This window comes from Garra rufa, chromosome 12 (assembly GCF_049309525.1).
Source record: "Garra rufa chromosome 12, GarRuf1.0, whole genome shotgun sequence".
NCBI classification, from domain to species: domain Eukaryota; kingdom Metazoa; phylum Chordata; class Actinopteri; order Cypriniformes; family Cyprinidae; genus Garra; species Garra rufa.
Genome location: NC_133372.1, coordinates 37,153,917 through 37,171,784, shown reverse-complemented (window position 1 = coordinate 37,171,784; position 17,868 = coordinate 37,153,917). Strand labels below are relative to the sequence as shown.

At 34.7% G+C, this 17,868-nt stretch overlaps 1 protein-coding gene across 1 annotated transcript in view; it reads left to right on the top strand.

The window, feature by feature from the left end:
* The window catches only part of ca16b (carbonic anhydrase XVI b), a 134,276-nt gene that overhangs the window by 13,137 nt on the left and 103,271 nt on the right, over positions 1-17,868 (top strand). The window contains exon 2 of the mRNA XM_073851284.1: positions 16,597-16,683. Coding sequence (XP_073707385.1) covers positions 16,597-16,683 — 87 coding nt within the window. The remainder of the gene's footprint in view (positions 1-16,596; positions 16,684-17,868) is intronic.

Sequence of the window (17,868 nt, the reverse complement as noted above, 5' to 3'; positions counted from 1 at the left end):
GAAATAAAATACACAAAAAAAACAAAAAAAACTTGTAACTCCAAAACCATAGCAAGGTACTGTTTGATAGAAATCCTATTATATTCTTAAAGAAATAAATATATTCAGACTTTCTCACACTGAGAAATAGGTGATAAAATGTAAGAAAAATGAGCGTGCTCAAGGGAATTTTTTCATATCTTTCTTATTTGACATTCAATATCTCAAGAAAGAAATAAAGTAGAGAAATTTGTTGGCGATGTTCCCCAACATGTGAGCTGTATGTGAATTCAATTTTGTGGTGATATCTTTAAGTAATCAAAAGTAGCCTTAAGGTGTCAAACATGTACTCTAACCAGTAGATCATTGGTTCGGTCATCAAAATATTTGCACTAAAGATTTTTCTGGGTAAAAATGAACCCAAATATTGCATTGAGCAAGATCATGAAATCCGTGCTCTTGCATTACCTTGTTTTACAACAGTAAATCAATGATAATGATTTATAATTCGATCTCTCAAGCCATGTTTTGCAGAAAATTGCAGGTTTACATAATTTTGTTCCTGCATGTTTTGTAAGTAACTTTAAATTTTATGTTTCAACCACAGATGATTATAGAGAGAGCCAGAGTGTACTTTTGCAGTGCTTTATTGAAAGAATAGTTCACCCAAAAACATAACAAATAAAAATATTCTGTTATCATTTACTCAAATTTAACTCCTAAAAGAAGGTATTTTAAAAAATGTGGACACCCAAACAGTTGATGCCCAATGACTTCCATCCCTGCTGAGGAAAACAATAGAAACCATCACATACTTTGTAATAGTTTTACTGGTTATAATGGGAATTGTACTTGTTTTAATGGAAACCAGTAATGGTGCCTGTTAGTCTCTACTGATAATGGGTCTTCTTCTACTGGTGGCTTGTCAACACAACTAAATACTGATTAAATATGTCCCAAAACACACAACAGGAAATCATTTTTAATGGTTTTACTGGTTAAAATGCTTGTTTGTAATGGTATTTGTAGTGGCAACCACTGGAATTTCTGTGATGGTTTCTATAGTTTTTTTCAGCAGGGGTAGAATGGAAAAAAATAAAATACGGTTGAATTCAGTGGGTTTGGGACAACATCATTTTTGGATAACAAGTGTCTAAATTGTTGCTTTTTTTAGTAAGACAATTAATTTCAAGTTGTACACAAAAGTATGTTTTTCCTCTGAATATCTGAAATGTTTTAAATGAACTGTTTGAACTCTGATTTCCAGACGCTTTATGGTTCTGTGACTATGATTGTCCTTCTAAAGGTTGTTGTTACTCACCCTATTGCTTGATAATTAATAGCGAAAATGTGTTTGCCCTTTCCTCAAACCTATAACATATGATTAATCCAGCTAATGGATTTGCCCAAGCTTTTGATAGACTCAGTCAGCAGAGCGTTTAGATACTATAGCTGGTAAGTCCTTAGTGTTAGCTTTGGCAGCTTTAGTGATGGCTACTGGTCTAAGAGACTCCGTCTATAGGGATCTTAATTACACCGTAATTATCTCTCACACCGGGTAGATGTTAAGGCATTCTCTGCTCTTAATAGCCTCAATGGAATTTAACATTATGCAGTCTGCTTTGCCATTTTCATTTTATTCATGAATGATCACGTAATACTCCAGTGGAACCCAATGGAGAACTCGAGCCACGGCGTCTGTTTAACCGTTGGCTTTTCCATGCAGGAAGTCGTACTGTATTGCTGTTTAAAATAGGTCAGTCTTCTTACCAAACAATGAAACAATAGGCCATCACTTGTTCCATAAATACAGGATAAAGCCAGGATGTTAGTGGTTTGCAAACACAATGTGGGCTGGCTTGCTTTGACTCCGGACTCATGGTGTGGGTCCACCTTGTCCCCTGCCTTTTGCTTTAATACTATAGATAGGATCTTTTCTTCCTTTTGGGCATTGATTTATCCTCATTGATTAAATGAATGAGGATAAATGTTTAGTACTTACATGTGAGATGTTAGTGATTAAGTTACAATAGGCTGTCTCTGTAAATGCCGAGGCAGAGGAAGCCATTATCCCTCTTCTCTTTTTGTGCTGCTACTAGGCAACTTAAATCACATGCATTTTTTTTTTAGAACAGATGTGCTATTATTGTATTTATAAGTGATGAGATTTATGATTTTCACCTGGCTGACGAACAAACAAAAATTAGCAAAACATTCCTATAGACTTACATTGACCCTGGGCCTTCAGCCATATGTAGGGAATCAGACTATCATATAGACCTGGGCTTTTGCTTTTTTAAACTACTCAGCAACACCCTAGCAACCAGCCATATAACAATAGCAATGCCATAGAAGCCATACAAAAGACTATAGGATATACATGGCCATATATACCATGGTCAGAACTTGAGCAGAACTTGAGAAAACCAGTCAGAACAAATAAAAAACACCTACCTAGCAACACCCTGGCAACCACCCATATAACAATAGCAATGCCATAGAAGCCATACAAAAGACTATAGGATATACATGGCCATATATACCATGGTCAGAACTTGAGCAGAACTTGAGAAAACCAGTCAGAACAAATAAAAAACACCTACCTAGCAACACCCTGGCAACCACCCATAATACAGCGATCCCATAGAAACCATACAGAAGCTATAGCAATGGCTTAGCAGATTTACAGTATATTCTTTGCTCTGAACTTTTAAAACCAGTCAGAAACAACCTAGCAACACCCTAGCAACCAGCCATATAACCATAGCAATGACGTAGAAAGTATAGAGAAAACTATAGCAATGGCTTTGCATTTTTACAGTATATGTTTAGCTCAGAACTTATAAAACCAGTCAGAAATAACATCTTAGCCCTGCCATAGAAACTATATAGAAACCTATAGCAATACCTTTGCATATTTACTGTATATTCTTCACTCAGAACCACGAGAAACCACCAGTCATAGAAACTGCATAGCAACACCCTAGCAACCACCTATAAGACCTTAGCAATGCCATAGAAAGCTATAGCGATGACTTAGCATATTCACTATATATAATCTTTGCTGAGAACAGTGAAAACCAGTCAGAACAAATTAGAAGCTATCTAGCAACACCCTAGCAACCACCCATAACTCCTTAGCAATGGCACAGAAACCTTTCAGTACACTATCTTTGCAATGACTTTGCATATGCATTGTATGCATCATATGTTTCACTCAGATGTTTACACTTCTTTTCCTTTTTTTACATTTTGACTTTACCCATACATATCTTGGAGTGGATTCTTAATTTGTAGAAAAGTCAATGTCTAGTAATCAGTCAGAACACCTAGCAACACCCTAGAAACCATTCAGATCATCTTAGTCATTGCTTAGCAAAACCTAGTTTTCATTGTACTTTTGTTTAATGATGATAGTGTTTGGTGATAGGAACAGAGTAGTCTAATTATGAGAAATATGCACATTGCAGATGTCGCTGATGCAACCTATACACTCCGCTAATGCCATACAAAGCTTTCAACCACAGTTTGAAAAAGCTTTAGTAATTAGGATCTTCCCGTTTTAGCGATTTCACAGTTTGTAAGCTGGTTTCACACACAATGACACATAATCTCGGGTCAGCTCTTTAACCTGACATCTTTTTTTAGACGATCTCCACTGGGTCAACAGGCAAATGTAAACATTAACCGCGAAAATAGATTATGAAGCCGGAGCGGGAAGCAGAGGCCCAGTTAAATATAACTCAAGAGAGAGGTTCACGGTCGGCTCTCGATTCTCCCTTTGAAAAGCTTCTGTAACGAAAGTAGATTATATTTCTTTGTGGACACAAAGAAAAATCACTCACATGCCGAATCGTTTATCAAAGGATTGTCTGCACTAACCAAACCTCCAACGGAGGTTTATCGCAAGCGCTTATATCGGCGTGCGCGTCAGGTGCTTTAGGTAGGAGGGAGGAGCCGTGCATCCATTATGCTTTCCTGACCTTTTCCGCTTCTAGGTCTGTGCGTGCCATGTTTGCCCTTTGAGGACTTGCTTTGGAACACAGTGTAAATGTCCGCTGTGCCATTTAAGGATGTTTGTGCCACGGATTTAGAGCTTTCAGTAAAGGTCGACATAGAGAGGTATTGTTAAGGAAGTTGAGTAGTGCAGATGATGGACTCACCTGCTGTGACCTGCGTGTTGAATTAGGACCCTGAAACGCACCCCACTCTTGTTTATTTACTCCTTGCCTATCCATCCGTGCATGCATATGTTGTTTAGAGTGCAGTACTCTATCATGCTTTCATTAGTGCATTCATTTTTCCTTTTTCACCCTTTTAACGCCTCTTCAAATTGATTGCACCTGAAAGCACATGATTGTTTTCTACTGAAAGTCCATTACAAATTGATGTGTTTTAAAGCAGTAGTTCACCTAAAAATGAAAATTTGCTGAATATTGACTTGCCCTCAGGCCATCCAAGATGTAGATGAGTTTGGTTCTTCATCGGAAGAGACTTGGGAAAATTAAGCATTACATCAGCTGTTTATCAATAGATGTGTGAATGCAGCGAATGGGTGCCGTCAGAATGAGAGTACAAACAGCTGATAAAAAACATCACAGTAATGCACAAGTAATCCATACAACTCCAGTCTATTATTTAATGTCTTGTGAATTAAAAAGCAGCATATTGTGGATTATTGTGATGTTTTCATCAGCTGATTTGGACTCTCATTCTGACGGCACCCATTCACTGCACATGATCCATTGGTGAGTAAGTGATGTAATGCTGAAGAAACAACCTCATCTACATCTGGGATGGCCTGAAGGCGAGTATATTTTCTGCAAATATTCATTTTTGGGTGAACTATTCATTTAAAACACATCAATTATAACTTAATTTTATTATTATACAAAAATGTGCAGAATTTGATCAGCAGTGATACACGAACCCATATGTCTCAGTGTTGTGAAGGTTGCATGTTTTGCTGTGGTTATTATAGCAGCTATTCAAAACTTGCACGGCCTGATGGAAAATTCTTGACATGAATTATCACTTAGCCATCAGAATACATTATGGTTGATGAGAACCGTGTCACAACAGCATCAGTATTTTAGCGTCTCTTTACTTTAACCATGTTTATTTGTCAAAAAAGGGCCATAGTGGGTGTTTCAGCTTAATTAAACCTCTGAGTTCTTATGTTAAAGTGTGACGGGCTATTTTCAGCACGCCTAGTGGGAGTATGGGTTGTTTATGTATTATGCCGAGAAGTCCGCTGAGAAGCGTAAGTGAGCATGGTAACAGTAGCTTTGTATTGTCCTTTATATGTGGTTTGTGGAACCAATTACCAAAACTAAATGCAATATTAGTTCTGCTAGAATATTTTAATTGATTTTGTCTTCTGTAAGGATATTTTGTTTCAAAGATAAATTCTGTATGTCCTGTCAGGTTCATCAGTAGATTATTAGTTGTTCAGTATGCTGATATGCTGTTCAAGAAACATTTTTTTAATTATTATTATTAATAATTTAAACAGTTGAGTAATATTTTTCAGGATTCTTTGATGAATAGAAATATCCAAAGATCAGCATTTATTTGAAATATATCATTCAAAAGCTTGGAGTCAGCATAATTTTTAATTTATGAAATTATAGAAATTAATACTTTTATTTAGATGCTTTAGATTGATCAAAAGTGATGATAAAGACATTTATAATGTTACAAAAGACTTCTATTACAGATAAATGCTGTTCTTCTGAACTATTCATCAGAGAAACCTGAAAAAAATCTACCTGGCTGTTTTCAACATGATAATAATACAAATATTTTTTTGAGCAGCAAACCAACATATGAGAATGATTTCTGAAGGATTATGTGACTAAAGTAATGATGCTAAAAATTCAGCTTTGAAATCACAGGAATAAATTACATTTTAATACATATTAAAACAACATTTTTTTAATAGTAAAAGTATTTAAAATTGTTTGTTTTTGCTGTACTTGGCTTGGTGAGCAGAAGAGACTCTTTCAAAAAACATGAAAAATCTTACTGTTTAAAAACTTGTGACTGGTAGTAGGATTTAGAAAAAGAAATATTTTATTCAGTAAGGTTGCATTGTCATCAAAAAAAGAATGCAATTTAAGTAACAGTAAAGACTTTCATACTGGTACAAAAGATTTATATTTCAAATAAATGCTGTTCTTTTGAGCTTTCTATTCATCAAAAAATCCTGAAAAAATACACCAGAATGTATTCAAATAATAAGCAGCACATTGATAATACTAAGAAAGCTGTAAATCACTATTTTAATCACTGTTTTAGAAAAATTATCAATGCCCCGCATTTGTTTGTTTGTAATGCAGACAAAAATGATTTCTCAGAACTCAATTGTAACATATTAGGTTATTATTTTTTCAGATTTGTGCTTGGCAGATGACAAACGTGCATTGAAGGTAGATTCCAAATGCATTTAGAAACCAAAAATTGTATGCATTTTCTTCAATACGGTTCATTATCCGCTATAAGGAAATAACGTGAAGAATAACAACGTGCAGTAAACCGTAAAAATGTTTGCACTGCAAACCAGTGTGTTTATAATTAAGATAATACAGTGCCTTGCAAAAGTATTCATTTTTTTTCCACATTTTGTTTGGTTGCAGCGTTATGTTAAACTGCTTTAAATTACTTTTTCCCCAGATCAATTTACACTCCATACACCACAATAATGACAAAGTAAAAACCAGATTTGCAAATTTTACAAATTTATTAAAAATAAAACACTGAAATAAGTACATTGCATAAGTATTCATACCCTTAACTCAGTATATAGTTGAAGCACCTTACAGCCTCAAGTCTTTTTGGGTATGATGTGACAAGCTTTGCACATCTGCATTTGGCAATTATCCGCCATTCTTTGCCTCACCTTTTCACCTCTCAAGCTCTGTCAGCTTGGATGGGGGCTGGTAGACATTTTCTAGAGTCCTAGTTGTTCTAATCATCTTCCATTATGGATAATGGAGGCTACATACTTCTGTGAACCTTCAATGCAGCAGATTTTTTTCTGAACTCTAACACAAGTCTGTCACTGAGCTCTACAGGCAGTTATCTTGACCTCAGGACTTGGTTTTGCTCTGATATGCATTTTCAGCTGTTAGACCTTTTCTGAGAGGTGTGTGCCTTTCTAAATCATACTCATTCAAATGAATTTGCCACAGTTTAACTCCACTCGACGTGTAGTAACATCTAGAAGCAATACGAATGCTCCTGAGCTAAATTTCGAGTGTCCCAGAAAAGGGTGTGAATACTTACGCAATGGGATCTTTCTTAGTTTTTTATTTTTAATAAATTTGCGCAAATGTTAAAAAACCTATTTTTTGCTTTGCCCTTTTGGAGTAGGGAGTGTAGATTGATGTGGGGAAAAAAGTAATTTAAAGTAGTTTAACATAAGGCAGCAACATAACAAAATGTGGAAAAAAATGAAGGGGTATGAATAATTTCGCAAGGCACTGAAGGTGGGTCCTTTTGACCTTCTCCAGTATAACCACTTGAAACGACTTAGAAACTACATAGCAACACCGTAGTATTCCATCAGCGAGTTTTTTTCATAAACTGTAAAAATTATAATTAAGCATGTTAGTTCAGCTATAAATGACTGTATTGCATAATTGTGAGCTAGAGGACTCTTAACATCTGCTAACACCTGCGTGTCCTTGCATGTACATGTTTACCCGTGTGTGAGTTGCCCAGGTTACCCGTTATGTTGATGTTTGTGAGTTCAGAGGCAGCAGTTCCTCTTTAATGTCATGTTTAGCTGCACTGAACTGCGTAAATGCACCTGGCATCACAATCTGCCAGCGCACATATTGCCTGTCTCTTGTATCCCTCCTGCCTCATAACAACAAGCCGGCTACAGGAACACGCGCACACACAGATCTCACCTTTAGCAAGCCATCCTTCATTTACTTTATTCGTGATCTCCTTACAAGACATGCAAACATATTCCCTCAGAGGACCGGTTTGCTGATGTGGCGCCTGCCGGTTGGTAGCTACTGTTTTAAAAGCCCACGGGAGAAGACTTCAAACAAGCCTTGCATAAGCACTAAGATATTGAGTCCTTTATTTTAGGTCGGAACCTAATGTTTACCCTTTGTAACGAGCGGTAGGAAAATCATTACAGGTTAGCGAACCCCATTCATAACCTTTGAATGCTTTCTGATAGCTTTTACACATGCTAATTGTCTGCCATGCTAGTACAACGCTCCACGTAGTCTGTTGCTGTCCATCAGGGATTCAACAATAAACAGACCCAGACAGGTGGCTAACCAATGAGAGCACTTCTAATTGCTTACTAACCAATAAGAGTGGACGTAATTGCTGCAATGGAGGGAATCGACTTAGTGCAGCCACTAATTAATCTCCAAAGTAATGATGCAAGTGAGGGCAAGAGCGCAGCCAAGGATTGGAAAATCTGTTTATGCAAGAGTAGCAGCACCCCCGGAGACTGAGTCACTTTAAGACACTTTGAAGTGAGATAAAATGAGGAATTGCACTTCACTTTTGAGATCTGATGACTGCTGCCTGACAAGGTGCTCTGTTTAAGTGCTGGCAACATGCGTGCACGTGATGTGTTGCACTGTACATCAGGGACTGGTTTGTTAAAGCTGTGGTTCACTTGAAAATGAACATTTATCTTTTACTCACCTTGGTGCCAAATTTCTAGATCACAGGTAAAAAAAAAAAGTGTTGACGTGAAGATGTCTCAGGGTGTTGAAACAGTGGCAAACATAGACTACTTTTCAAAGGATTTCTTTTTTAACGAAATTAATATTTTTATTGAACAAAAACACATTAAATAGACTAAATTGACATTTATATTTATTTTTAAACGTAATTTTTAAATATTTTTTCATCAATAAATCCTGAAACAAAATGTTAAGCAGCAAAAACGTTTTCAACATTGATAGTAATAAAAAAGCTTTTATTGAGCAGCAAATCAGCATACTAAAATAATAAATAAAGACTGTATATTGGCTCAAAATTTAGATAATAATATTTCACAATATTACTGCTTTACTGTATTTTTAATCAAATACATAGAGCATTGGTGTACATTATTTGCATTGTGATAAACCAGCCAGGAGAAGGTTAAATATGCTGATTATTTGAAAGTAGTGATTTTTTTTATAGTATTATTTGTAGTATTAATAATATTTTTAAGGGAAAACTACATTTTTAAGGGCCTGTGAAATGTTTTATTTTTTTCTCAAATTCAGTCTTTTTTTTTTCATTATTATTTTTTAGACTTAAGGCACAAAAAATATGAATCAAAAAGTATTTCTAATACATTAAACAATAAAATGCACACAATTTAACAGCAATATAAAAAAATACATTTTTAAGGCCTAATTTTTTTTTTTCTCAAATTCAGTTTTATTTTTTTTTTCCAAATTCCATTTTTTTTCATTGTAATTTGTTTTAATAGTTAATGGTTAAATAAATAAACTATTAATCAAAAAGTATTTTCTGATTCATTAAATTAATAAAACATACACAGTTTATCCGCAATTTATTGAAATTTAAGAAAAAAATACATTTTAAGGGCCTACAAAATGCTTCATTTTTTTACTCAAATTCAGTTTTTTTTCTCAAATACATTTTTTTCCCGTTATAATTTTTCTAGACTGTTTTAATTATTATATGAACATATTAATCAAAAAGTATTTCTGATTAATTAAAGGCCTTTAGAAATGTTTTTTTTTTTTAATTCAGTTATAATTTGTTTTTACATTCAGTTTTTTTTTCATTTATAATTTTTATTATAAATGAAAGGTTTATCAGTGTTATTTTTACAAAATTATATTTTCCATAAATTTCCTGGATTCCAATTTAATGGTTTAAATTATTATATTATTAATTAATTGATTAATTAATATTCCTTAGAAAATATATATGATTTAATTATGTATAATACGGTTTAATTCATTGTAAATCTAAAGTAAATAGACTACATTAGATTAAATCAACACAAGTAATTTTCTTAAAATCAAGTCTGTTATAACATCTCAATGCATGTATTTTATATGCAGTGAACCATTACTAGCTATACTTATAAATGAACAAGACCATTAGTCTCTCCCTGACATGTGATCTGCCATATAGTTCAGAAATGCAAGAGAAACACAGCATATAAAGCTGAGCATGAAAAGTGTTGTTGAGAGTCTCTTTAATTGTCTTGAATAGACATAGGGGTCTCTCACCAGGAAGCTTTGAAACACACAGAGCAAGATAAAGCAGGGTCTTTACAAAGCCACAGGGAGAATAGCAGGGAATGCCAGACTCAGCTGAGAAAACGTGTACTTTTAGGGTACTGCTGCTTGAAAAATTAATATGTCTGGAGGAGAAATCCCATCCTACACACCCCAGCATGCATCTTACTGATGCACACCAGGAAGTGTACACTTCAATACTTTTGATTCCATCCCGTCATCCCCAGCAGTCCCTGATACAGTGAACTCTACCCATCTCTCCATCATGTTTCATCTTAAGAGGTGAAATATGTATATTACATTTCAGTTTTATACAGTTACAGTACATATCATTCTTCTTGCATTTCCATAATTCATTGAATAATGTGATCCGTTTTAAACCTAAAGGAAACTATGCACTGTTAAAAGCATACCACTTTTGATATTCGACCTAAGAAAATTAAATTAAATAATTTCAGATTTCAGACATTGAGATTCCCGTATTTCTGAGAGTGACCATATAGGGCCTTAAAAATGGAGATTGGAGAAGAAAAGTTTAAGAACCAGAATTTAAAATGATGTATATATATATTTCATACTTTTTGAGTTATAGGCATGCAAACATTTCAAACAAGATTTTTTACAGTTGAAGTCATACGTTGAAGTTTAAGAATCTATGAAATGTTAATAATTTGACCAAAATAAAAGGGATCATACAAAATGCATGTTATTTTTTATTTAGTGCTGACCTGAATAAGATATTTTACATATTTCACAGTACTAAATGAGAGAATATGATATTTAGGAACAGTAAGAAAAATGCACACATCTTCATTCTTTTCAAAAGTTTTCATCCCCAGCTCATGTTTCCTTCTAAAGCATCAGTGGTTGTTTGAACCATCTTTAATAGTTGCATATGAGTCCCTTAGTTGTCCTTATTGTGCAAAAGATGAATCTCAAAATCATACAGTCATTGCTGGAAATGGTTCAAATACACAAAAATGCAGGGAAAAAAAAAATTGGTACCTGAAGGATTTTTCTAAAGAACAGCAGGCAGTTTAACCTTTCAAGATAAGCAAGGGACTCATGAACAACTATCACTAAATGAAAAACACATAGCTGTGGATCATTCAGGTAACAACACAGTATTAAGATTCAAGGGTATGCCAACTTTTGAATGGGTCATTTTTATAAATTCATTTTTAAAAATGTTTTTGTGGACTATACAGTACAGACCAAAAGTTTGGACACACCTTCTCATTCAGGTGTGTCCAAACTTTTGGTCTGTACTGTAGATATGAATTCAACTGAAAAAAAACTTGTGAAAAAATATCTTTCAGGTGGTCAAATAGCAAATAGCAAATAGTGGAGCTCTGCAGCCACCAACTGGTAAAAGTTATTTGTAGTTGTATTTTTTTACTTTTAGAACTGGATTTTCCAAAAGATGGGCAAAAATCTTACCCTAAACCATGTGAAATTATCCATGTTATCCCCATGAATTAAAGTTAGAAATGTGGGTCTTTTATAAAGTGAATTTTACATAAAAACGCAGTTTTTGTATAAAAACCCATTTAAAAAATATTTATTTATTAATTTATATATATTTAAAAAATATCACTAACCCACTGAAAACTGCACAAATGTAGAGTAAAAACTTTAATAAACAGAAAAATATACAGTACAGACCAAAAGTTTGGACACACCTTCTCATTCATTTGAATGAGAAGGTGTGTCCAAACTTTTGGTCTGTACTGTATGTCTTTTATGTGAATTGTTTTTATTCAGGTCAGTACCTTTGGTCAAATAATTAACATTTTTTATTAACAGTAAAACATTTTTCTAGTTAAAAAAAAAAAAAAAAAATGTGTAGAATTTTACTGTTTACTCTTATTACACTTGAGCCACAATGGAATTCCAGTATCTCTGGAAATTAATTTTGTAGGTACTTAAAAATGAGGATATCAAAAGAAAAGTTTAAGAACATAAAAGGATATAAAGATATCTCTAATATCTCTTGAGTTACAGGCATTCAAAATCTGGAAAAAAATGCAACAGGAATTGCAACAGGAAACTGCCATATAATGCAGCAGGAATTGCTGAAGTCAACAGGTTTTGCTAATAGACTAATTTCTGTGTAAATATAACTTAATAATGCTGTCATCTTTTCTAAAGTCATATGTGTGTACACATATTTCCGTTTGACATATTTACAATTATGCTGTCATTTAGAATTATTTACACATATACTTTACAGCTGATTTTACTCTGGTGAAAAAGAATAGCCTTAACGACCTGTGCATCATTAAAATAACTAAATCGTTTTCAGTTACGCAGTCTTTACTTAGGGTGTGAATTTTTAAGACAGCTGTGAAAATGAAGACTAAATTCAGAGAAAGTTAGCGTTAAACAATGGCATACGTGAGAAAGAAATGTCCCTATATCTCCATGTCGATTAGATGCCCCAGAGAGCACTTTTTGTTCAGTTATCACAAAGTCAGCTATCCTCCTACTGCTTAGAAAAGTCTGTCCCTCAAAAGCCTGCATGCAGAAGGAGACTTATGAAAGAAGCCACAAAGAGCCGAATAATCACTTTGAAGCAGCTACAGAGTTCAGTAGCTGAGAACGGAATAAAGGTGCACTAGTCAACCATATAAAGAGCTCTGGATAGCGCTGGCCTATATTGGAGGTTGGCACAGATGGATGAATGGCTCGGGAAAAATACTGCAAGGAAAGTTGTTTAAGTCTTCTATAAAATCATCCATCTTTCAGCAGTACAGTGATCTCAAATATTAGAGCAAATTAATATTGCGCTCCTACATTGTCCAAGTTGAAAGCACTGACATTTTTAACAACCTGGAGCAAGTTGTGTAAGTATATATTTGCCACAAAAGATGAAAAGCTGCCATTGAGTTAGAAAACCAGAGTGCTGAAAATGAATACTTATACTGAATGTTTGTTGTTATTCAACTCCAGTATTTCTGCATTTACTCATTTAACAGATGCTTTCATCCAGAGCTAAGCTGTAATAAAGTGAATGTTATAAAATCTAATATCATGCTGCTACATTTTACACTTTGAACTTCAGTGCTTTGAAATTATGAAAATGTCATATCTTGTACAGTGGCCCTAAAATGTATTTAGTGTTCATGCATGAATGCTTAAATATTGTGTGTATTAAAATAATGCAATATTTTATAGCGAAGCCTTAAAGAAAGTGCCATTTTTTTTTTAAGAATTATGGTATAAACATATTTGTCAAACAAAGGTTTTCACAAAAAGATTTTCGATCAATAAAAAAATTTTAGGGTAATATTTAGGGATTCAAGCACATAGTGCTGAAGCCCTATTGTAATTGTTAGAATGGTCAGGGATCAGCAATCTCCATGTAAAACTGATTGTGCAGACAAAACCGTAAATCGTAAAGACTTGAAACTTGGAGGGATGGTAGTACTCACACCGGCGTCAACGTCACAACGGCCTGATGGGGGCGCTACAGTGATCAAAAGTGCAAAATCGTTCATAAATCCTAAACCATCAGTCACAAGTTCCTGTGTTTTATGTCACTGGAATCCTTGGCTCATGCCGGATAAAATGATCATGAGCCTGGAGAAATTTTGCGGTATTTTTCGAGGTTTTTTGCAAAACCTTCTTTTGCGAACTAGTCCTAGGTTTTATGCCTGATCGGAACCAAACCAGCGCAGAAATATTCTCTGGAAAACGAATATCAATAATTATAAAAAAAAAAAAAATCAACCTTTCGACTCACCGTTGCAAAAGGACACCAAAATGTTAGAAAGGGGCAGGGCCACTTCTAGTAAAATGCATATAACTCCTGAATGGAATGAGATATCTTTGCCAAACTCGATATCTTCGCCAGCGCTCATGTAAAAGCTCAATCTGAGGTCGCAGGGCAAAAATCTCAGAGCTTGGCCACTTGGTGACGCTATAAGAGGAAAAAAAATCATAAAAATGGCTATACCTACCAAACCATTTGTCCTATCAACATCAAAATTCGTGTGCATGGTATTGGTCCAAAATGCCACAATTGTCTATAAGGACATTTGAGTGTCTCAAAAAAAAAAAACATGGCCGCCATTGGCCGATGAAGTTTGAGCACCCATTAGACATGGTTAAAATGAGGCCAATTGGAACGAAACTATACGTATGTGCAAAAAAAATATGATATATTCATATCATATGGCAGAACACCTCATTCCGGACAACTTTGCCTCTAGAACCACTGCTGTCAGTGAAATGGTTTGTTAAATGATTGAGCAAATGTAAAAAACCTACATTTGCGAACTAGTTCTAGGTTTTTTGCTCAAGCTGGGAAAAAAAAACTGCAGTACAAACGACTCTCTTGGTCAATAATTATCAAAAAAATGGTGAAATGTATTCTTTGAGGAGCTCTAACGGGGTCATTTAGAAAAGGGGCCTGTCCAAATTAACCAAAAATCCTATAAAGCCTAAAGGAAAACTCAAAACATCATGAAACCGGCTGAGCAAGTGATTCTAAACAAGCATGCAAAGTTTTAAGGAGATCGGACCACATCTGGCACTATAACAGTCATAAACATTACAAAACATAATATTTCTATGGTAAATTACCTGTATTTAAAAAAAAGGCTTGCTACATAATGTCTTTTTTTCATATGTGCTTAAATGCCTTAAAGTGCTTGAACTGCGGTAATCGCTGCTTGCAACTATATTTTTTTAAATGACTGTAATAGTCTCTAATGCTTACCAATGCTGCATGTATTTGATACATTAAAATAGTAATATTGTGAAATATTAACACAATTTAAAAATAAGGTTTTCTGTTTAAATATAAATATTTTAAAATGTAATTCTTTCATATATATCTATATATCTATATATTTTTCTGTTTATTAAAGTTTTTACTCTACATTTGTGCAGTTTTCAGTGGGTTAGTGATATTTTTTAAATATATATAAATTAATAAATAAATATTTTTTAAATGGATTTTTATACTTTATGTAAAATTCACTTTATAAAAGACACACATTTCTAACTTTAATTCATGGGGATAACATGGATAATTTCACATGGTTTAGGGTAAGATTTTTGCCCATCTTTTGGAAAATCCAGTTCTAAAAGTAAAAAAAAAACAACTACATATAACTTTTACCAGTTGGTGGCTGCAGAGCTCCACTATTTGCTATTTGACCACCTGAAAGATATTTTTCACAAGTTTTTTCAGTTGAATTCATATCTACAGTACAGACCAAAAGTTTGGACACACCTGAATGAGAAGGTGTGTCCAAACTTTTGGTCTGTACTGTATATATATATATATATACATACACACACACACACACACACACACACACAGCCAAACATTAACTTTTTTTTAAAGCTGTACATAAGACAAAACATACTTAGTTGATGCCATGAAAACAAAACATGTAAAACTCAAAGTTAGATGTGCTTGTTGTTATGTGAGGTGTGTGTGTAACAATTGTGTTGAGTATGTGTATATCTCTATTATGCATTTCCTAATATATATATATATAGAACAGCTTCTTTATAGAAGGTAAGAGCAGAATGTTTATAGACAAAAAGGGAGGAAGAGCATATTTACAATTAAAGTTAATGAGCACAATGTGAGTATCTTAACTGTAACTTTAATGTGTCCTTGCTGAATAAACCTATTAATTTAGTATTAATTAATCTTACTGACCTCCAACTTTTGAACAGAAGTGTAGACTGTTAAAAATGAAGACAAAAAGTGCTTAAACCCTTTCTGGCTGTCAAATGTCACATGTCCAAGGTTAATGTGATTTTTTTTTTTAATGTGACTTATTTCACTCGCTTCATTAAATTAAAAGACAAATTGTACTTTTCCAAAGCGCTGCACTATGTAATCCCTCATGTATGTGAATTTTAAATGTAGAAACTAGTTTTGTTGGTGGAAACTATTATTTCTGCTCTGTTGGTTTAATTTCTTAGTCGATCAATTCAAGAGCTCTGACAAGTGAGAGCAAAAGAAGCCTGATGATCAAAAAGAAACTTTCTGTTTGTTATGACCTCCTACTACTCTTTGAGAATTGCAAATCATGCCGGTCTTTAGTAATTATGCCGGCGACCGGAACTTGAGCTGGGGTGAGTGTTTCTAATGAGAGGAGCGAAGTGCCAGGTTTTTCACAGGTTTGGAGGCCCCGCTGAGCACTCTTTGAGTGTTATTATTAGTGTTATTATTACTTTTGATTACTTTGTCAAGAGACACGGCATGTATGCAGTTCTAGTTAAGTGACGGAGGTGCGAATACAGGCATTAGCGGTTGCATTATAGGCTGAGTTTTTGCCATATTGCAATATTGATCATGTTTTGCATTGGAGAGTCATCATAGTGTCATCTGATTTATCTCCAACAGCTTCTCATGTGGAAACAGAGCACCGTGGGAGTTCAGCCACTCAAAGAGAGCGGAGGGCGTCTGGGGAACCCTATTGGGCGTATTCAGGTGAGTCACTCGCTCCTTCGACCAATAAACAATGAAAATGTGTGCGCAGCATCGGTAAGCAATAGCAACAATGTTTACTCAGCGTACGCCACAGTGTGTCTGTGGGGAATCAACCCTATTGGGATATTTAATGAGTATATTTCCTTTTGAAAAGCGGCAGGTGGGTTTGGTCTATTAGTTTTACATGTTTTGCAGCAGGAAAAGACCACTTCGGAGCTACTGGGCAAAATCAATGCTGAATGCTTTGTCTCGGAGAGGGAATTTTTTGCATAATCTATAACTCATCTAACTCAGCAGAATCTTGCTGGATAGCTCTTATTTTGTACTTATTGAGAGTTATGAAAATGAATCAATCAATGGCCTTTGGTGGACATAGTCAGTAATCGTGAACAGCGGCTGCTCTTATCTCATTTCAAACTCTGTGCTTTTTCCCCCCCGTTGTATTTCCAGCTGTTCTTTTGTCTTTTTATGTCTGACTTTTTTCTTCTCTCGTTCCTTTGGGCATCTGAACGGTTCGCTTCATCAGCTCTGAAGCTCTGACAGACCAGTGCCGGCTTGTTCTTTGCCAGTTTTCTGACTTGTGTCGGTGCTCAGAGGGATGAGGAACTTTTATGCCCGTGGTTCCAGCAGCCCTCTAGCATGGAATGATCTTTAAATGGTGCTTTTTCCTTTCTTTTGACTTGCTGGCAGCCATATATGTGTATTTACCATGTGAAGTCGTGCGATAAGCCCTGCAAGGCTTTCTCCCTCAGTGTGCCCGCTCTAATAGACGATGCAGCATTTTCCAAATGTCGTTTCCATGATCCAATGATCTATGTCAAAAGACACTGTTTTCTGAGATTCAGATTTTTTTGTGGTTTCCCTGTAGGAAGGAAAACCTCAGATGATCTCTTTAATGTCTCAATATCTGGCTTGTGTTTGAGTGTAATGTGAATGGAGATATTTCTCATGATATTGTACACTGCAAAAAATGCTTTTCTTACTTGTTTTTTTTTTGTCTTGTTTTCAGCCAAAATGTCTAAAATTCTTAAATTAAGAAGGATCTTTTAGAATTTTATAAAAATGTTTTCTTGTTTTCAGAAAAAAAAAACTAATCAGAATTAATGCGTTTTTGCTTAGAAGCAGCAAAATAATCTGCCAACACACGTAATTTTAAGTAGTTTTTTTCTGAAAACAAGACAATGA